The sequence below is a fragment of the Chionomys nivalis genome, chromosome 22 (assembly GCF_950005125.1).
Source record: "Chionomys nivalis chromosome 22, mChiNiv1.1, whole genome shotgun sequence".
NCBI classification, from domain to species: domain Eukaryota; kingdom Metazoa; phylum Chordata; class Mammalia; order Rodentia; family Cricetidae; genus Chionomys; species Chionomys nivalis.
In genome coordinates this window covers 38,727,481-38,749,206 of record NC_080107.1, presented here as the reverse complement: position 1 = coordinate 38,749,206, position 21,726 = coordinate 38,727,481, and the positions used below count along the sequence as shown (strand labels likewise).

Sequence of the window (21,726 nt, the reverse complement as noted above, 5' to 3'; positions counted from 1 at the left end):
GGGATGTCCTCTACAGGTTCATATATGAGGGCTTAGATACAAGCTGATGGGCTTTGAAGAAGTTACTAGGCCCTAATGGCTCTGATCTAGACAGTGGTCTAATCCCTTGCTAGATTTATGATACGATACATTATTTGCACATGTCAGAAACTATGAGGTAGGTCCTATATAGAGAAAATAGGTCACTAAAAAAACATATCTTGTCCTGGCCACTCCCCTTTCTCTGCTTCTTTAGGTGTAGTTTTTCTGTCCTGATCACCTGCTCCTTGGCCCGATAGCTGCTTCCAAATTACCACACAGAGACTTAATATTATTTATAAATGCTTGACTAATAATGCAGGCTTGTTACTAGCTAACTCTTACATTTAAATTGACCCATTTCTTTTAATCTATGTATTGCCACGTGGCTTGTGGTTTTACCTGTCCTTCAGCATGTCTTGCTTCCAGGGTGGCTGGTTGGCATCCCTCTGACTCCACCCTTCTCCTTGTTCTCAGTTTGGCTTTCCTGCCTAACTTCCTGCCTTGTTACTGGCCTATCAGTTTTTTAATTAACCAATGAGAGTTATGAAGAGTCTAAGAATAAGAATACAGAAATGTAGGTTCCAAAAATAGAAATGCAGAAATATAGAAATATAAAGTTGTAAACCCAAACACATTTTGGTAAAAATAAATAAATAAAGCTGTCAGCCAGTGTTCACCTTTAACAAACACTTTCTGCCTTTAGAGCAGACACCCTGGCAGCCACTGTGTACAGAGATGAACTTTTAACAATCGTCTCCTGCCTCCCAGCTTCCCAGCTAGGCAGGTACCGGGGACAAAGGTTAGCTTCTAACTATTGCCTCTGTGAGACCCTCTGCTTGTATTCCCTTAATTTTCAGCTGTCTCCCTACGTCCTATGTGCCTCTACTCTCTGCCTTGCATTCTGTCAGGGAAAATGAGAAGCAGCTGTGTCAGTCACAGGCTTTTTGCAAACATCCTAAGTTAACATCCTATAACCAAAAGTTGTAAAACTTAAAATGTAGTGTGACTTTAAGCCTGACCTCAAGGTTGTAAAAGCTCTTTGACCCACACCTGGCGCTTGATTTTACTATAAAACGAGGCCCTGAACCAACCCCCATTGCCACAGGTATACAAGCCCATCTGGCTGTGGTCACAGCTAGAGCTTTAACAGCTACAGCTTTGTGTGCCCCATGGTGATCTTTTTTTCTTTTTCTGGACTAAAGTTTGCTTCTGGTTTAATAGACTTTAGTGGTCTGTCCTCATCATTGGGCGACGATGCTTGGACCCAACAGTAATACACGATCACAGTGTGCAGAAGCATTATTCCACAGCAGCTTCCTGTCCGTTTAGTGAGTATTCCCATGACTGTGAGGCTCAGCTTCACCAGACCCCTGGATCGGCAGTGAAATCTCTGAAACTACAAGCTAAATTTAATTTTTACTCCTTTAAATCATGTCAGGATTTAAAGAACAAGTTAACAAAAAAATTCCAGCTGACCTAACAAATATATCCACACCTAGAAATATATCCAAAGAAAAGAGTATTAGCTTGTCAAAGAAATAGTCCTCAGTTTCATTGCAAAAAAAATTCATAACCGCTGGAATAACTCCAAGTGTCATAGTTGACTTCCTGTGGCCTGCTTAGCAAGATGTGGATAGCGCTATGTCTGCCGGCATGCCACCATGTTGCATCATGATGATAATGGACTAAACCTCTGGAAATGTAAGCCACCCCAACTGAATCTATTCTTTATAAAAGTTGCCACGATCATGGTGTTTCTTCCTAGCAACCAACACCCTAACTAAGACAGAAGTTAGTACCAGGGATTGATGGGTCAGTTGAACCATGCATTTGGAGGGATTTGGGTTTAGTACTGTGGGTTTGAAAGGCAGTGGGATGCTTTCAGCACTGCTTCAAGGGCCATACTAGTTGGTGTGTAGAAGACAGTGGTGCTAAGAGTTATTTGAACTCTGAGGGGGCTCACTCAAGAGGTTTCGGAGGAGAAGAATTTTAGTATGTTTCCTACAAATAATTCTTGTGATATTTTAGCGTAGAAAGTGGCTGCCTTTTGCTTTTTGTCCAAAGAGTCTGCCTGAAGCTAAAGTGAAGAGTATTGAATTAATTTCTTGGCAGAGAAAATCTCAAAACAGCCTAGTATAGACTCTGTCGTGTGGTTATTAGTGGTAACTCTAAAGATGATGTATAATAAACTTTCCTTCCTTCCCCCTAATCCTTCTATATCTCTCCTTGTTCTATTTCAAATTCACATCTTGTTTTTGTTAATTGTTTTTACATACATTTAGGTATATGTTTATATTCTAAATACAACCTGTCAGTCTGTATAATGTTACTTGTAGTTTGCCTAAGCCTGCTGAACAAGAGCGCAGCTCCTCTTCGTGGGGCTTCTTGGCTTTCTTTGCAGGACTGCAGGTTGAAACAGTAAGCATTCCAGACACGTGGAAGAAGAGTAGAAGCTATCCATCCGTCGAGAATGGGGCCCATTTTGCTATAGCCTCTGGATCAGTCCCAGAGCCTGTACTGATACAATAGGAGGGCACACTTAACATCTCTCAGAAGTGTCAAGGAATTTGCATTTATTTCTATTCTATTGTAGTCTTTTGGGTACAAATTATATTCTCTCTTATGAAAATGCCTTCTTTCCTTCACATTGCCTCTACAAATCCCATTCAATAATGAAAATGTTTGCAAAATGCATATACAATGTAGCGAGCTGCGTGAAGCCACACCTGATGGCAATGTAGAGAGCTGTGTGGAGTCACACCTGATGGTGCTGGCTCCCGCCCTCCACGATCCTGAAAGCGCATGCTCTCTGTGATAATCAACTCCTATGGCTAAAGCCTGACTTATGCTATTATCACGCAATGACTGTCAGCTGCTTGCATATGCGTGGACCTATGGGCAGTGCCCACCTGGCAATCCAGGATTGGTAGCCCATGCCTACTTAAGGGCTGGGAGAGGTTTGCCCGGAGAGAGGGAGATTTTACAATTGTCAAAAGGTCCTGAATAAAACTGCAGTGAGAAGAGCTCCGGTGGTCGCGTCATCCTTGCTGGACGAGGGGGGCCGCGACAATACAATAGTGTGTCAAGTCCGCTTTTGTGTCTTTGTTCCTTTCAGCCTAAGCAAGTACAATTACTAGAAGCAGTCTTACGTCATTACTTTATGACCAGTTTGATTGGGGAAAACAATACACATTTACATTTCTTTTCAAGATAGCGTTGAGTCGCTTGTGAACCCTCTGTGCACAGGCACTAACCTTTCTTGGAGGACATGTTCTTACATCTTCCTGGGGCCTTACGGTTCTGCTAATGTCGCACCACTTTGTAACACACATTGCTTTTCCTTTACCTTTCTGTAGATCTTTCCTTTTTCTTCTGACATTCCTACCAGCTTTACTGTGGTCTTCTATCTTCTACCCGCAATGCAGAACCAAAGCCAATATTTATTTACCAGCTACTATGGCATTCTGTCCTAGTACCAAATTCTTTTCTGACCATCTGGGACAAACTAGCCCAAAGATTCGTACCTTATTCCACGCATAATTCTGCGATTGAGGCAGAATTTAAGGCTCACCTGAGCTGGTTTATTAGGTTCCATGCAGCTCACCAGAATGACTGGGCTGGTTAGTTGATGCTGATAAGAATCAGATATTGGGGACTGTCAATAACGTGGGTCTTGACATGCAGCGAGGCAGCTTTATACTTCCTACACCCACACGACTGTGTTGTAAGAAGTATGTCAAGGGAATAGAAGCAAAAGACATCGTTTTTATTGCTGGAAAGAGGTTGGAAGTGGGTCCAACATTCCCACTGCTTGTTATTGGTGATCACCAATCACAGAGCCAGAGGAGGGGACCTTACCGGACAAGCAGAGAAGCATCAAGGACTTTACAATCATCTTCAAGGTGACAAGCCAATGAAACAATGAGATGCTAATGATAACCACAATGTTGTATCTATCCACTCCCATTCTATGACTCCCAGTGAAGCAATAGTCTCTGGGATTATTGCATCCAAAGATACTCCAGAGCTTCCAGCATCTTCTCAGAGCTACCGAAAAGCACATCTGTGACCCAGGTATGTAGTCCTGGCATATCCTCTGGGCTGTAGGACCTGTCACTTAGTTCTTACCAGATCTGACCCAAACCTACATCTTACTATTCCTTAGCTGTAGGCTTGTATCACCAGGAAAACGGAATGGCACTTATTAAGTTGGCCTAGCTTTTTTCACTTGTGGCTCTTCCATCCTTTCAATCCTTACCTTTAAGTTGTATGCTGAGCAACTTGCTTGAGGTGCAAAAGCAGATATTTTACTCAGCGGAACTTGTTCCCCAAATCGATAGTATCTTAGAAGTCTGGGCAGTGGTTGAGAATGGAGTTTGAGGCCTAATCCCTTAATGCACTGTGGCAGAGTGTTGTTGATATCACTTGGTCCTCTCCTAGTGATGTGAATGGATTCTAAAGGTAAACAGCAAATTTGTCTCAGGAAACTGCTTCTGGAACCACCTTTTATGGGCTTTCTTTTCTGGGTGGACAGTGGTCCCTGATAGCAAACATAGCATTTCTTTAAATGAATGGACATATAGTAGATACCAACTAAATGACTGATATGAATTCTGCCAGCCGTGTGGCCAATGATGTCTGTATATTTATCAGTTTACTGCTATTATAATGAACCATCTAAGGCTATATGGCTTATAAGGACATCAGGTTTATTTGGCTCATGGTTTTAGATGCTGAAGCCCAAACAGTGTGATGCCTACCACTTACTGTAAGGGCTCTTCCGGTTGTATCACCTTAGCTCTTGATGCTTGGGAGAGGGATTGGTCATGGCAGGAAACAGAGGGACCAGAAATGACTACAGCTGGGCCTTACCTGATGAAGGCCTTACCTGCTAACATCACTGCACTGGGAACCAATTTTCCAACACTTGAACTCCAGAGAGCTGAACCACATCCAATCCACGGCAGTCTGACCATCAGTTCTCTGATGTCCTCAAGTCCTCAGAAGATACCAGAATTACCCTGTTTGCAAAGTTAAAGTAAAAATTGACTCAAACCCCTATCTCTGTTTCTTTATCCAAATTCCTGACATTTCACAAATGATTCTTGTTGAGGGTTGGTCCCTGATTTCTTATATTTGCTGATCTTGTTCTCAAGGTGCACAAATTGAAATTGTTTTTCTCTTTGGTGCTAAATTGATTCAAACTTGGATCATCTCCACCACAAATAAAATAAAATGAGCACTCTCACAAATCGTGTGTATGAGCCCAATACTTCTCCAACCTCTGTTGAGTCTGCCTTCCCATGAATTTCTTTGGGTAATCCTATGTCAGCCACAATGGATAAAATGCCTCATAGTGTGGTGCACCTCAAGATGCAGGTGTGATAGGGATCAGCCAGGCTTCTTGTTAAAAATCCAAGCTCTGATTCTGATTGGGCCGCAGGTTTTATGTTTCTGATGATCCGTGGACCATCCTAGTATTGTAGATCCACTGAGTACGCTAGGAGCTAGCAGGCACAGGCTGCCAGTGGCTCACCCTGAATGTCAGACACACTCCTGGCAAGCGTTAGTCAGTGTTGGTACCCCTCCGAACCTTCCTATACATCTAATCTCAGCTCCCTGCCCTCCTCATCTTTGCATTTCTCTCAATTTCTCTATGCTTATACCACTTGCTCCTTCTTCGTTTGACAGATCAGTCTTGTCCTGTCCCCAAGCTAACCCCCCATCACACTGTAAGACATTCTTCTAACCCCTGAATGTTTATCAGAAGATTTTTTTATTAATTCCAGGGCAGTACTTCTAAACCATAGTTTCCTAAACTTTCCTATTTCTAATTGACATTTGGGGATTTCTTTTTCAAGGTACCTTTAAGCCAAAATAGACATTTGATGATTCTCCTTACTAAGAGTTGAATTGAAACAAACTAATAGTATGTTTTGCCTGGGTCTGTATTCCTTTTTATTTATTTATTTATTTATTTATTTATTTATTTATTATGTAATTATGTATACAATATTCTGTCGGTGTGTATGTCTGCATGCCATCAGACCCCATTACAGATGGTTGTGAGCCACCATGTGGTTGCTGGGAATTGAACTCAGGACCTTTGGAAGAGCAGGCAATGCTCTTAACCTCTGGGCCATCTCTCCAGCCCCCTGGGTCTGTATTCCTATATTTCACTCAAGAACTCTACCTCAGAGCCTTCATGTGAGTGTGCTGAGGTGCCCTACAGCTCTATACTTAAGGGGCTATGTTTCTAAGCTAATGGTTGGTAGAAATGTGATGGTCAACCCTTCCCCCCAAAAAGGTAAGAAAACACTCCCAGGTTATGTCTAGCTTTTTGACAATATAACACAGCATTGCCATCTACGGAGTTCATGCTTGAGAACCATGAAACTAGTTACATTTTTTTAAAATAAAGACCCACAGTTTTGTAAGTTTATAGTTTGTGTTGGACTGCACAGTTATCCTCAGTCGTATGTATATCCTGGCTGCAGGCTGGACATGCCCATGACTAAGCTGGGGCTTGTATCTGTTCCGAAATGAGACTGAATGAGACAGGAGAGGAGATTTCCGAGTTGTCTGTCCCACTGCCCATAGCAACCTGGTGCAAACTGGCCATAACACTGCTCTAGTCAAAAAGTCAGTGGGATTTCCAAGGAGTTCGGCAGTTAGAAGGCATAAGAAATAAAGTGACTGATAACGATGACTCATCTCTTATCAGAAGTTCCGTCTAGGTGGAGAGCTGAGAAATTGTCTGAAAGCTAGGTCATCCAGAAGCCCAACTGGCTTCCGGTTAGGAGCCCAATCTCGCATCACACTGAGTCTCGGTCCTGCCTCTCGGAGCGCGTTTAAAACTTCTCAGTGTCAGAGCAGTTGTGTCCGGCTTCTGAGGTGGAACCAGAGTTCTAGAACTTTGAAAGCTCCTCATTGATACCAAGATTCTGCCAGAGCTGAGCGTATGGCCCATGGGTCTACTGCATCTCAATTCCCTGGGGACTTCTCAGTACCGCAGCTTTGGCCCCCACTTCACACATACTAAACCAGACCCTGTATTTAACAAGGGTGCTAGTTAATTAATATGCACTTTAAAGTTTGGGAGGACCCCCTGTCCTAGATAGGATCACAGAATGTCATTCTTCCCAACATGTCGCTTGTGTGTGTGTGTGGTGTGTGTGTGTGGGGGGGTGTTTCTGTGACCACCACAGTCAGCAGAGTAAGGCAAGAAGACGTCCAGTTTATCATAACTTAGTAGCCAGTGTTGGTTCAAACTTCCAGAGGTGGACACCAGCCGGTTTATTTTAGGCATATTTAAGTTCAATACAATTTTGAAAAAAAGTCCCCTGCTGTAATATAATCCCATTTGCACTATAAAGCTTAAGATATAACTACATTGAAATTCTTTTTAAAGTATTTTTAAAGCCCACTAAGAAGGGCTTTATAGTTAGACTACATGTTCATCTTAAAGACTGAGGGGAGGATCTTGTATGGACTTGGTCATACAGATAGCACAAAAGTCACTAGGCTAGTAATCACCTTCAGTCCTGTTTATTAGGGCCTGGGAGGTCAGGTGTACCCTGGCCCTATAGATAGCATGGAGGTCACCTAGGCTATTAGCCACCTCCATTCCCAGCCTCTGGGCAGAAAATAGGTTATATATTTCTTCCTTTGAAGAGACTACGCTGCACGTTTAACATTCCTGCTGGGCCTCGGGCTTATCTGTGAGCTTAACTGTAGCCACCAACACCCTTGTGTGTCCTTAGGAGACCAGGGAACTTTGATAGCTTGTGTAAACATTTATATAAGGTAGCTCAAAGGAGTTGCTGTATTATCAAAAAAGCATTAAGGACCTGGATTTGAATGCCTCAGCCAAGTGATCCTAACTCTGAAATTAGGGACAATTCTCAATTCCAGTTCCTTTACCTATAAAAGTGCAGTAAAAGCTCTTCATGTTCTTTGCAATCTCATGATGAGAATTTTTTTTTTTTTTTTGGTTTTTCGAGACAGGGTTTCTCTGTGGTTTTGATCATGATGAGAATTTGTTAACTCACACATGCCAAAGATTTTTTAAATTTTTTTAATTTATTTTTATAGTAAGATATAATAAGATAAACAAAAATGAGTTTGACAAAACAAACAAGCAGAAGTAAAAGAGCCCTGGAGAAGGCTCAAGAATCAGAGACCCTCTTGTTCAAACACTCAGGAATCCCATAAAACACTGAACTGGAAGTCATAATATATATGCAGACAACCTGGCACAGACCCATAAAGGCCCTCTGCATGCTGACTCAGTCTCTGTGAGTTCATAGGAACTCCGATCATGCTGATTTAGAAGGTATTGTGTTCTTGGTGTTCTCCATCACCTCTGGTTCTTACACTCTCTCTGTCACCTCTTTTGTGGGATTCACTGAGCCCTGAGAGAAGGGATTTGATAGAGACATCCCATTTGGGCTGGATGTTCCAAAGTCTCTTACTCCCTGTATAATAATGTCTGGCTGGGGGTCTCTGTATTTGTTCCCATCTGCTGCAGGAGGAAGCTTCTCTGATGATGGCTGAGCAAGGCACTAATCTGAGTATAGCAGAATGTGATTAGGAGTCATTTCATCCTTCCCTTCCTTCTTCCTTCCTTCCTTCCTTCCTTCCTTCCTTCCTTTCTTTCTTTTTTTTCTTCTTCTTCTTTTTTTTTTTTTTTTTAGAAATGGTGGTACAAACTTTGTGCCACCTTTGGCCCAGCATATCTTGCAGGCAGGACACCATTGTAGATCAAAGGGCTTGGAGTTTACATTTATTTTTTTTTTTGGTAGCATGCAGAGTACCTTCCTGTACCAAAGATGCTGGAATGTAAGGGTGAAGGCTCTACATAGGTACTAGCTCAATTTTTCCCATGTTCAGTGAGTTGTATAGGTGTCTTCAGCAATGGGGCCTTGCTGTCACTTTGTGGAGAGCAACCTATAGTATATAGTATATTGACAACAACTTGGGTTGTTTGGGGATTCCCTTGGGACCCCTTTGGCCAATGACTTGTAGATGTAACCAAATCCTAGTACTAGAAGCATCATTTGGTGACAAGAGATGGCCAGCTGGGACTCTCTCCCCCATATTTGGCAATTTCATTCAGATCACCTTGATACATGTATATATTTTGGGAAGCTTCTACTATCTTAGGATCCCATATTACCCCTCAAATGGCCCATCATTTTGCTGTGTTTCCATATTCCCCCCTTCCCACCTCTTCCCCTCCCACTCTGTTCCAGCACCACCATCCATCCATAACTATCAATTCTATTCCCTTTTCCTAATGAGATCTCTCTATACTCCACAATCCTTTATTCTATACCTAACCTCTGGTTCTACAGATTGTAGCTTGGTTGTCATTGACTTCACAGCTAATATCCAGAGATAAGCAAGTATGTGGCATGTTTTTCATATTTGTCTTTCTGGGTCTGGGTTACCTCACTCTACTTCTATCCATTTGCCTGAAATTTCCCGATTTACATTTTTTAAAATGTCCTAGTAATGCTCCATTGTATTAATGGAGCATTTCCCTTATCCGTTCATCTTTGAAGAACATCAGAATTGTTTCCAGTTTCTGGGTATCACGAATAAAGCAGCACTGAACATGGTTGAGCAAATGTCTTTGGGGTAGGATGGAGCATCTTTTTGGAATATACCCATGAGCAGTATAGCTGGGTCTTGAGGTAGATCTATTTGGATTCTTTTATATGCATCCAGTTTGACCAACACCATTTGTTGAAGATGCTCTTTTTCCAAAGTGTGTTTCTGGGTTCTTCAAAAAACAAACAAACAAACAAACAAACCATGTTTCTATAGGTGTGTGGATTTATATCTGTCTTTTTAATGCAATTTCATTGATGAACACATCTGTTTTTGTGCCAATACCATGCTGTTTTCTTTTTAATCACTATAGCCCTGTAAAACATCTTGAAATTGGAGGTGGTGACACTTCCAGCAGTTCTGTTATTATTCAGGATTGCCAAAGTTGTTGTTGTTGTTGTTGTTTTTAAACTACAATATACTATTTAGCTCCAAAGAAGTGAGATTTGGACCCTACAACATGAGTGTGATTGTGAGCCTGATCTATTCCAGGACACTAGTAGTTGAGTCTTTTAGAGCCTTGCTGCCTTCCCAGTGTGACCTCTGATCTACCACCACCACCACCAACAGCAGCAGCATTATGAAGATATTAAAAAATATAGGATTTCAGGACTCTCCAGGTCACTGACTCAGAACTGCATGGTTCCTGGAAAGTAAGCTTATATGGAAAATACAATATACCAAATGCCTGAAAGTATATGTTTATTTAAAAGAAAACCCAGAATTACTTTTGTAAGTAAAATTAAACTAGAATTACCCTATGAATGGGGATGAAGCTGGCATTGAGGCAGCGTTTCAAAGTGGAGCCGGGGCTATGTCCTGCAGGTATCAAAGATGTGAGGAGGCTTTCGAGGGTTGAAAGTCTCCTCAGTCAAAATTCTCCTGTGCACGCTGGCTTTGCCTTCCCTTCCCTCCCCCACTGTGTTCACTCTCTGCTCAGGCTATGGCGTCCTCACCCAGCTGCTCAGATGTGAAAATGTCCCCCAAGTGCCACAGAGACCAGGATGAACCCCATACAGAGCCAAAAGGTAAGAAACCCATTCCTCGTCTCAAAATGGGGTCTCCAAACACAGGGAACTGTACTTAAACCTTTCCACAGAAGCCATGCTTTCTCTGACCAGCCTACAAGACATCTGAGCGGCAGGAATTCCTCCAGGACACTGATGGAGATAGACATGCTAGAGTTCAGGATCTCAGGCATATCATTAGCAAACACAGGATTTTTGTTATTATTTTTACATTGTATTTAATTACTGGACAGGAGGACAGGTGTCATGGTGCATGGGTGGAGGTTGGAGGACAACTTTTGGGACCCAGTTCTCTCCTACTACAAAACCCAGGGATCAAATTCAGGTCACCAGACTTGGCAGCAAGTGCCTTTACCCACTGAGACACCTTGCTGGTCCTGCAAATCAAGTTTTGATACATACGTCCAGATGAACTTTGAAGCACTGCTTTTCCAGTAGATGGTTTGGCCGCCCCCAGATTTTCTTCTTTGAAAACAAATGAACAAACTCAGGCATCAGACAAGAGGGATCTGGCTAGGTCAATCAATTATAAATGTTCCTGTGATTTAGAAAATTATTTTTAAATCTTTATTTTTAAATTTATTATGTGTATGGGTGTTTTGCCTGCAAATACATCAGTGCACCATGGGCATGCAATGTCTGTGCGGGCCATAAGAGGGCATTCAATACCCCTGGGACTGGCCTTACCAACAGTAATGAGCCTACTAGTGGGTGCTGAGAATTGAACTCAGATCTCTGGAAGAGAAACCAACACTTTCTCTAGCACCCAATTTTTGTGATTCTGATGAAAATATTTTGAGAAAATGTATCTGCGAATTCATGCTATAAAATAATCTTCATGTTGTTGAATCCAGTACCTCACAAAGTTAACGGATATAGAATTTCTTTAAAAAGCATTTGCATGCCTTCGGTGTATGTGCTTTTAAATGACGTAGAAACTGTAGACGTTAGGAATGAAATCATCCCAGAGTCCAATGAACTATGATCGTGGAACTGACGTGCTAATCTCTTGTCTTTGTTTCAACAGCAAAATGCCCTCTACTGTCAGATCCCAACCCTGTTGCTACGATTTCCAACCACTCAGGTGATCTTCCAAGGGATCCTGGGGTGACGGGGCAGGGTGGTGGGCTCTTCAGCATCCTCAACAAAGGAAGCAACTCTTTCTGACGACATCTAAGTCATATGCAGTGTGGCACTTTTTCCTTTCCTTTATAACGTCACACTCTTTAGCTTTTCAGATAAAATTAACTCTGAAAATCAACACATAACTCGGTGCCCTAGGGAAAGGTCAGATTTCAATGAAGAAGTCCAAACCAGATGGCAGGCTGAGCACAAACCATAGGGTAGACAAGGTATGGGCAGAAGACAATTGGGAGGAGAGTCCAAATCCAAATTGGAGGTGCCAGTTGAAGGCATCGTGTTTATGAGGCAAGGGATAAGCCCACATGTGTATGACTGTATGCATATAATATACAATCATAGAACACAACTGATGACCTATTACACTACCATCTGCTAGATTCCGTCATCAGCCCTGTATTGGGCGCATACTCATCTGTCACGTAAAATCTGACCTCTGTCACTCATGGACAACTCATCCACTCTAATAGAGAAGGCAACATGAACAAGTTGTCTGTCCGTAGTAAATTCATATTCAGACAAATCCCCAGCCACAGCCGCAGCTATCCCTGCACACATAGAGAGTCTCAGCAAATGCAGGTATCTCCCTCTGGCAACCTCCCGTTGCCATGCCCTTTCTGACATGGAGTTGCTGCTTCTGGCTGTTTCCTGCCCTACCCTCTCACCCCTACCCTTCTATTGTCCTCACCACTTGAAAGGACAGAAATCCATGGCATTATGGCACAGTTGAGGCACAGGCCCAGCAAGGAAAGGATTCAGACAAGCAAATTCTCAATACCATGACTATTTGGAATGAGGAGCCCTTATAGTGCCCCCACTCTTCATACCAACCCCGTGAGAGTTACTTTGTCTAATCTCTATTTATTGGTCTGCAAAGTAATATTTGGAGAAATTTAGTAACTTATCTTGTGAACGATTGAAGAGAGGTGATTGTTTCTGAGACAGCATGGTCTCACTGCCCCAAAGGGGCCAAAGTTCATGTATCAGTTGGGGAAAAACAAAAGAACAATAGGACTATATAGTGTCTGAGCCTTCAGCATGAAGAAAAGATTTATAGCTGGACTCAGACTGGTTCATTATTTGTAACCTCTGTTCCTGTTTTGTTTTTCAGCTCCAAGTATTAAGCCATCTTCCCCATATAAACATTTTATTCGCGATCCAAACCATCAGATTCTTGTCCTGGAAGGCGGCACCCTTGTGGCGGTTCCAGACAAGTGCGGCAGACGTGGAGGTGACCCTCAAATTTTTTCTACCCAATGTAGGTGATATGTGCTCCCCTACAGCCCGTGAATTTGGGCCCTGCCCCACGCCAGGGGGACTGCTCGGCTCCTCCTCCTTTTATTTTGTTTTTTTGTGTTTTGAGACAGGGTTTTTCTGTGTAATCCTGGCTGTCCTGGAACTCGCTCTGTAGACCAGGCTGGCCTGGAACTCACAGAGATCCATCCGCCTGCCTCTGCCTCCCGAGTGCTAGGATTAAAGATGTGCGCTGTCACTGTTTGTCTTCCTCCCCTTCTTAAAAGGAGGAAGAGGGGGTGAGTTTGGAACCAGGGATGAGCATGAATGAATGAGTGAGGTGATAGAGGGAACCAAAAGGTGTCCCCCACCCAAAATAAGTCTCTGCAGACAGGTGGGGTATTCAAAACCAGAGAGGGGAAATTCTGAGAAACAGAATGTTCTAGGTTTCTGAATCAATGCGAGTACGAGGATTTATCAAGCTTGTTATGCCTAAAACTTCAACCGGAAAACAAAAAAAAAGAAAAGGAAGGGGGGAAAAGACAAGGTTTTTATTCAGGAGCTGACCCAGTTTTCTTTTTCTAGAGATCTTTTATGTGTCAGCTTTACCCATAAGAACACTCAGGAGTGCAAAGGCAAATCGGATTACTTTGGCTGTGTGTAAGGGAAAACGCTTTCTCTGCTGCAAAAGAGTCAAAAAACCAAAGCGCCCCTCATTAGAATTAAAGGTAAGAGCTAAGAAAATCTCCCCCGTCCTACCGTAACCCAGGGAAGTAGAAATCCTTAGTGCTAAGATCACCCCGAAATTGCTTCTTTCTCCAGAAAAGTAGCCTGGTCTTGTGTTAGCCACCTCTCAGTCACAGTAACAAGTACCTAGATTTTGGTTCACAGTCTTGGCTAATTGACCCTGATGCTCGGGGTCCTTTGGTGTACCACAGCGGAAGTGCACAGGAGTGAGGGCTGCAGAATGGTTAGGATGCAAAAGAGGAAGAAGGGATCGAGGTCCCACCACTCCCTTTGAGGGCTCACTGCCCAACGACTAAGCCCCTCTTAATGTAGTCATCACCTCCCAACAGCTCCAAGATGAGGATCAAGGCTTTGACATGTAGGCCTTTGGGGGTACATTCTAGATCCAAACTGTAGCAGCTACTAATAAATTCTCCTTTGTATTTCCAAAAGAAAATGAAAGATTTGTCGTCACTGAGTTCTAAGAAGCTCCTGCCCTTCACCTTCCTGAAGGAAAAGGCTGGCTCCTACTTCACCTTGGAGTCAGCTGCTAATCGAGGGTACTTTATCTGCACCTGCAGTACACCCCGGCAACCTGTAGGGGTGACGAAGGAGCTGGGGAAACAGAAAAACACCCACTTTGAATTTGTAAGTGCTAATGTGGATGTCAGTGAGTTTGAAGACTGAAAAAACTCAATAGGACAACGGCCAGATCAGCTCTGACAGCAGAATTTGGTTTCAGCCTGACACCAATGAACAAATAGGAATAAATAATTCTCCTTATAAATGCTACCTTCAATCAGCAAGCCCGGGGATTTGATTTTTATTGTGTGCGTCATTTATTTCTTTAAAGTGTTTATCGTTAATTTGGAAATTTCTAGGTTGAAATAACTTTATAGAAAAAAAAAACACTCATAAACCTCAAAGGGCTTTCCTATTTTCTGAAACATATTTGGCCGCCTCTGAATGAGTCTATACTCCATGACATAAGCCAGCATGGCGGTGAGCTATTTCTCCCGGAAGGCGGTTTGAGTGATGATACTGGCTTTCGGATCAGTCACACAGAATGTGGACGGTGGGTGGGTGCTAGAGAAACTCACCAAGCTGCAAGTGCAAACACAAGGGTTTCTGTGGAGCCCCAGGGCTTTGGAGCATGGCAACGCTCTTCTGATGAGTCTTCCCAGGGAGAAGGCAGAACATCAAGTATGAAAAGACGGGAAGAGGAGAGGACCAAAGGGTCTGGAGTAGGTGGCACGCAGAGCCGGTATGGGGAGGCCTGAGGGCAAGCAGCAGGGCCCTTGCCCCTCAGTGGGGCATTCCAGTCAGTCAGATGAGATCTAGCTCCAGTCCTCTGCAGGATCACACGCAGGGAAAACAATCAGACTGGGAACTTGAAGCAGGGGCTCAGAGTTGGAGAGGAGAAGGCTGTGTGCATTTAACTTTGAGGGATGCATGTAATATATCTAATACTTTGATGTAGAAGATTCCTGCCTATTCAGAAGCTGTCGTCTGCCACTAGGACAGTCTGAAGAAGATCGCATGTCCCTCTGTTATCTGCCATTCTGTATCTGTTAGAAAGACAGACCCTATGTGTGTACCTAAAAGTCAACTATTTACCCAGTCTCTGGCTGTGCCTTTAGCAACTAGTGAGCCATAGCAATCACCATCCAGCTGAAAATATTGATGCTTATATTAGCTTAGTTACTCTTGACTCATTTACTGGCTTAGAGTTTAAAAAGTCCAAGATTAACACCAAAATTAAAGCAAACAGCACTTGGTGAAAACCAAGATTTAACATTTCAATGAAAATAATAATAACAAACTAAGCATTCTATTTTGTATTATTATGAATACAGTATAATTCATATATAATTCCAGAAATAAATAACTTATGCGTTTCTTATACTGTATACAGTGATGAAATCTCACATCCCCTAACTTAGGAATCATTCCAGTGCATCTGTGTTGTATATGCATTGCTTACCTGTTACTTGTCTCAATTGTTAGCTCTGTTCTCATGGTACCCAGGGCTTGTGTTCAACTAGCCCCTTACTGAACTTCATAACAGCTCCACGGTCCTAGAGTCCTCAGGGATGCTGTCACTCTCAGGGATCAGACAACACCAAAGAAAGCTATAAAGTGCTTCCTCTGCATTTTCAATGTTGTAGGAAAGGAGGGTAGATTAGATGCTGAAGTTGCTGAAATATATGACAGGTTATAACGTGTTCGCTGAAAAACTGAACTTTGTAACAAGTATACAAACATAGAAAAAAAAAACCTAGCAGCAAGAATAGGATTTGATACTATCCACAGCTCCAGTATCCATCAGAGGCCTTACACCCTCCTCACAGACAAGGAGCGTTTACCTGTTGATACTATCCGCAGCTTCAGACATCCACTGTAGTCCTTAGACCATATTCTCTTCATCGAGAAGGATAGTTTAACTGTTGATACCATCCACTACCCATTAATTCAGACATCCATTGTGGCCTTGTACCATATCCTCTCAGATAAGGAGAGTTTCGCTGTTGATATTATCCACAATTTAGCTTAACTACAGTAGGCTTTATAGCATGCCCTCGGTGACAAGGACCTTTAACCTGTCAGTACTAACCATAGTTTCAGAAAGCCACCATAGAGTTTAGAGCATGTCCTCACAGAGACAGAGAATTTAACTGATAATAGTATGCACAGATCAAAGCTTCCATCATAGACCTCAGACAAATTCCTCACAGAGGAGAATTTAACTGTAGATAATCTACACTTCATGCCTCTACCATAGGACTAGGGCTGTGTCCCCACACAGAAGGAAAGTACCCACCATAGGCTTTCCACCATGTCCTCAATAGAGGAGAGTTTAATCGTTGATACATCACAGAGTCAAGCATCCTTCATAGGCCTTAGACCATGTCCTCACAAAGAAGGAGGGGTTAACTATTGGTATACCCACAGCTTCAGGGATCCATCGTAGGCTTAGATGATGCCCTCACAGAGATTCAGCATTTAACTGTTGATATTCTCCACAGCTTCAGGAATCTACCAAAGGCCTTAGACCATGTTCTCACAGAGAAGTAAAGTTTAACTTTTTTGAATTTTTTTTTTTACAGTATTGGGTGATTCACTTAGCAAACATTTTACTAATAGCCACTTAGCATTTTTAAACCACATTGATTTAATCACATTCTAAACTGGTTCCTTTGAAGGAAAATAAAATCATTGCATTTCAATCTATGCTTCATTCAGACAGCATTTATTTAATTTCTCAGTTGGCTAAACCGTGTCATTGATTATTTTTTTTTAAAAAATGCTAATTCTCTTATTATAAACCAAAGAGCTTACACACAGAAATTTAAACTGACAAAATAGTGAGGTTAGATGTCGACTTTTCAAATAAACCAGACAATGTATGAAAGACCTTTGGTGTGTGGTAGGAATTATCAAAACAAAGTCTATATTTTACAGTACGGTTGGGAAACATGTTTTTTATATTTTTTTGTTTATTTATTTTGCAGGGCTGGCATTAAACCTAGAGACTTGTACACACTGAAAATGCTTTATCACTACTAAAAAGCCTAACCCATTACAGTGATATGGGTGGGAGGAGATCTGAGCCTCTCAGCACTGGCTTATGCTAGACTCCCCTTGAAATCTTTTCTGGTCCCAGAGAGTCTGAATTCACAAGGCAGGTGCAGGTTGATTGAGTTATTAAACTAAGCCTTTCCACTTCCTACCTTTTACTATGCCCTGAATCACCTGCAGATTGTAATTGGTAGGTCTGGTTGGACAGAGGTTCTGTCTTCCTGGTTCTCGCCAAGGTCCCATGATACACTGAAGTCAGCCTTTGAGTGGCCTGACCTAAAACAATAATTGTTAACCTTGGCTGTACACTGAACACTGAGAATGTGATATATACAGACCATGAATGCCTAGGTCCCCACCATACCTATTGGGTCATACGAATATGTCATATTCAGATGGTCTAATTTGAGACCAGACATTGCCCAGGCAGTACCAGTACTGCGCTTTTCCACCTCCTAAATAGTGTCTCTTAAACCTGCTTTTGCTTTCATTTTGTCTTTCAATCATTGTGTCGTGACTGGGCCTCACCATTATGGGCCTGTAAAGTGCAGTATTCTCACTCTCTGGCCCCTATTCTCTTCTTCAAACTTCCTTCCCAAGGCCAAGGTTGAGGCACGCGTGCTTTCCAGGCTCTGGTGATTATTACTATTTCCTATAGGGTAGTCTTCTTAGACTTTTGTGTGTATCACTATAACCTAGAAGCTCACATATAAAACAGATCCTTGAACCTGAATCCAAGAGTTTCTGATGCAGGAGGTCCATGGTCCATGTTGGGGAGTTAGAATTTACATCCTCAATATGTTCCTAAGAGCTGTTGCTGCTGGTGATCTGAGAGCTACATTTTGGGAAACCTGTACGTCATAGAGACCACAACACTGACAAGGAGGCATCAGAACAGACCCAATAGGTAGGTAAAGTGGATTATACCCAGGTGCAACACAACACTAGTCAGGAGCCAACAACTTTACAACTAAAAACAAAAGCAGCTGCGCAGCAGCAGCAGTAACAGCCACCAGAGACACAACAGTGGAGCAATGATGGGAGCCTCCCCATACAGGAATGGGAAGGAGCCAGGCACTCTCACGTTCCTATCTCCTTTGGTCCTCACTATCTTTTGACCTGGGAAGAAATGAGACTTGGTATTCCCACATAATCCTGTGATAGTTATCTTCCAAAACAGATGTTCTTAACATGTCCCTGTCTTAGTTAGGGTTTTACTGCTGTGTAGAGATACTTTGACCATGGCAACTTACTGTTCAGATGTTTAATTCATTACCAATCTGGTGCAAAGTGTGGTGGCATGCAGGCAGATATGGGGCTGGAGAAGAGCTGAGAGTTCTACATCGTGATCCACAGGCAACAGGAAGTGAACTTACTTGAGCTTCTGAGACTAAAAACCCAACCTCTAGTGAAGTTCTTTCTCCAACAAGGCCATGCCCACTCCAAGAAGGTCACACCTCCTAATAGTGCCACTTCCTATGAGCTTATGGGGGTTATTTTCTTTCAAACCACAAACTTCCCTCTGGCTTTACCACCTGGATAATGGGATATTAATAATTTCTTCCTGGGTTGTTGTAAGGTACACAAGGCAGCATATCAAGGTTCTGACTCCAAAATGGTGGCAGTGAACACTCAGGGCCACCCTCTGCTGGACTTGCTCTTCCCTTTCAGCAGAGCTGAGAGAAGGCCAGGTTGTTGCTTCCTTCTAAAGATCAATGTTCAGAGGGTCCCGGAGTTCCAAGCCCACTTTCCCTGTACTGGATTGCATTTAGTGGATACGCATCTTTTGCCCCTTCTACAAAGGCCCACCTTTTTTATTCTCTCCTGATAGGATTAATCTTTGTGAAAAAAAAACCCCAGCTCACCCCAGTACCCATAGATGTACCTAGTCTGCCCTTGCTCTATCCAGAAGCCTCACTTGAATGAGTGAAGGTCACAGAGAACTTGGATCTGTCTCCAGAGGATTTCTGACTGGGTCTATGGGAAGAGATGATGAAGATAATCAAGTGAGATTTTTTTTCCAGGGTGAAATAAGACATAGCAAAAAGACAGCTATATAAATATTTATAAAACAGAGATGCACTAGCCATAGGGTTAGCCTGTGACAAATTGCAGGTCTTATCCTTCACATTCCACACATTGGACAAGTCATGTGACCAAAAGCCTCCTCTCATTGCCATCTTTGAGGTGACACCCAGGTTTCTTCCTCCATGAAAATTTCAACCTGCCTCAGAAAGCCCTTCCACCATTGGGAACCATTGGGCCCCATCATGGGCCTGGGCAGGATGGATGGTGAAAGATTCATTAGAAGAATATAGAGCTGTCTCTTTTGTAGATGAGCCTAAAGCCTCAAGCTTCTGGGTGGAAATGATTCATGTCTATCACCTGAGCAGTTGGGTACATGAAGCAAATCTTTCTTTTCCCTTCCAGGATTTCTCTTGCCTAATTCATTAGCAAGGGATGTTTTAAGGTTTACCAGCCATGCAAAACCTGAGGTGAAGAACTCCAACCAGGCACAGAACTAGCAAGTGCCTACTTTCAGAGTTGTACTTTGTCTCTTACATGATTTTTCCAAATATCTGACCTGAGTAGCACTGGGGCTTGTCTTTCCCCCAGTCATCGAGGTCCTTTTTTATTTCTGAGTTCTGTAGTAGGAGGCTGCTTGTTCTTTTCCAGGCCACCCAGACTCCAAAAATAACCACACAGAAACTGTATTAATTAAAGCACTGCTTTTCCCATTAGCTCTAGCTTCTTATTGGCTAACTCTTAACATCTTAATTTAACCAATTTCTATTACTCTGTATATCGCTATATGGCTATGGCTTACTGGGTAAAGTTCCAGCGTCTGTCTCTGGTGGAGCTACATGGCATCTCCCTGACTTTGTCTTCTTTTTCCCATCATTCAGTTTAGTATTCCTTGCCTGCCTCTGTTCTGCCCTGCTACAGGTCCAAAGCAGTTTCTTTATTAATTGCATCATACAGAGGGGAATCCCACATCAGAGTTATTCTCCAAATCAGATGTTCTCAATGTTGATGAAATAGGAGGGAGGATGGGGTACAGGGTCTGTGTTGACAGGAAGAGGATCTGTCACAGCCAGCTATCACCTCAGAATACTATTAGTACTGAAGAGGCAGTCAGCTTTGGTCTCTGTTTGGAAATGCTCACTGCATCCAGGGAGGCTTTTGAGGTAGACTGCACTCTTCTGCCTACCCCTCCACCAAAGCAGTGTTTTCCAAATGATGGTTTTTAGTTGTCAACATTTGGACCATGACTACATTTCTGTGGGTCTTTTCAAAGTATTTTATAAAAACCAAATAGTTTCAAAGTACAGAACTCTAGGCCTGGGGCTAGAAAGCCCATGTGCAAATTCTGCTTCTTTTTTTGTTAAAATTTTATTAGGAAACAGTTGTGTCCTTGTTAACTTATCATCCATGGCTGCTTTAGAGATGCTATAGGAGGGCTGATGAGATGGAGATAGACAGACAGACAGAGAGAGAGAGAGAGAGAGAGAGAGAGAGAGAGAGTTGAGTAACTGGCCAGCAAAGTTGGAAATATTACCTGAGCTTTTGCATAGCTTGATAATTCTCTAAAATAGCCTGATTTTTGTCTAACAAAAACAACACATTTACAAGCTCTCATAAAAAACCAAGTTTACAGAGATCACAAAAAGCTTAATTCCTAATATCCAGATATGGTGGCTCATGGTTGCAATCCCATCACTAGGAAGGCTGAGGCAAGATGATCATGAGTTAAAGGATAGCCTGGGCAATAAGGTAAATTCCAGGCCAGCCTGGGCTACAGAGTAAACAAGCAAACCATCTTCAACTGGATCTCAGCGTTGGTCTAGGACAACACAGTGAAGGAAGTGGAGCAAGGACTAATGTCATTTCACATATGAAAACTGAGAAATTAACTTATTGAGTCTTCAGGTTTGCAGAGATGTTTCTTTTCTCTTTATGGTGACCAAATACATAGCAAGAAGCTACTTAAAGGAGAAAAGGCTTTCTTGTTGACTCATGTTTGAGCATACAGTGCTGTACGGCAGGGAACGCCCAGAGCAGAAGCAGCTCTCATGCGAATCCTCGCCTTCTCACATTGCAGTGAGCAGGGAAAAGTGGAACTCAGCTGGATTTCTACTTTTTCCATTTTCATTCAGCCAGTGGTTTCAGGACATTGATAGCACCCATATTCAGAGTGAGTCTTAATTCCCTTAGTTTAACCTCTCTGGAGCAGCCTGACAATCATCTCCAAAGGTGTATCTCCCAGATGAGTCTACATCCAGTTGACAGTAAACATGATCCATCTCAAGTTTGCTCCTTGTCTGTCAATATGACGCTGAAACACATTATGTTAAATTCTACACCCCACTCCTGGCCACTAGAG

At 42.6% G+C, this 21,726-nt stretch overlaps 1 protein-coding gene across 1 annotated transcript; it reads left to right on the top strand.

Annotated features, from left to right (window-relative positions):
- The first annotated feature begins 10,579 nt into the window (after positions 1-10,579).
- Positions 10,580-14,450, top strand: LOC130864340 (interleukin-37-like). The gene is made up of 4 exons (XM_057754599.1): positions 10,580-10,664; positions 12,916-13,035; positions 13,623-13,765; positions 14,217-14,450. The coding sequence occupies exons 1-4, from the start codon at positions 10,580-10,582 to the stop codon at positions 14,448-14,450; spliced, it is 582 nt and encodes a 193-aa protein (XP_057610582.1).
- Positions 14,451-21,726: the final 7,276 nt, after the last annotated feature.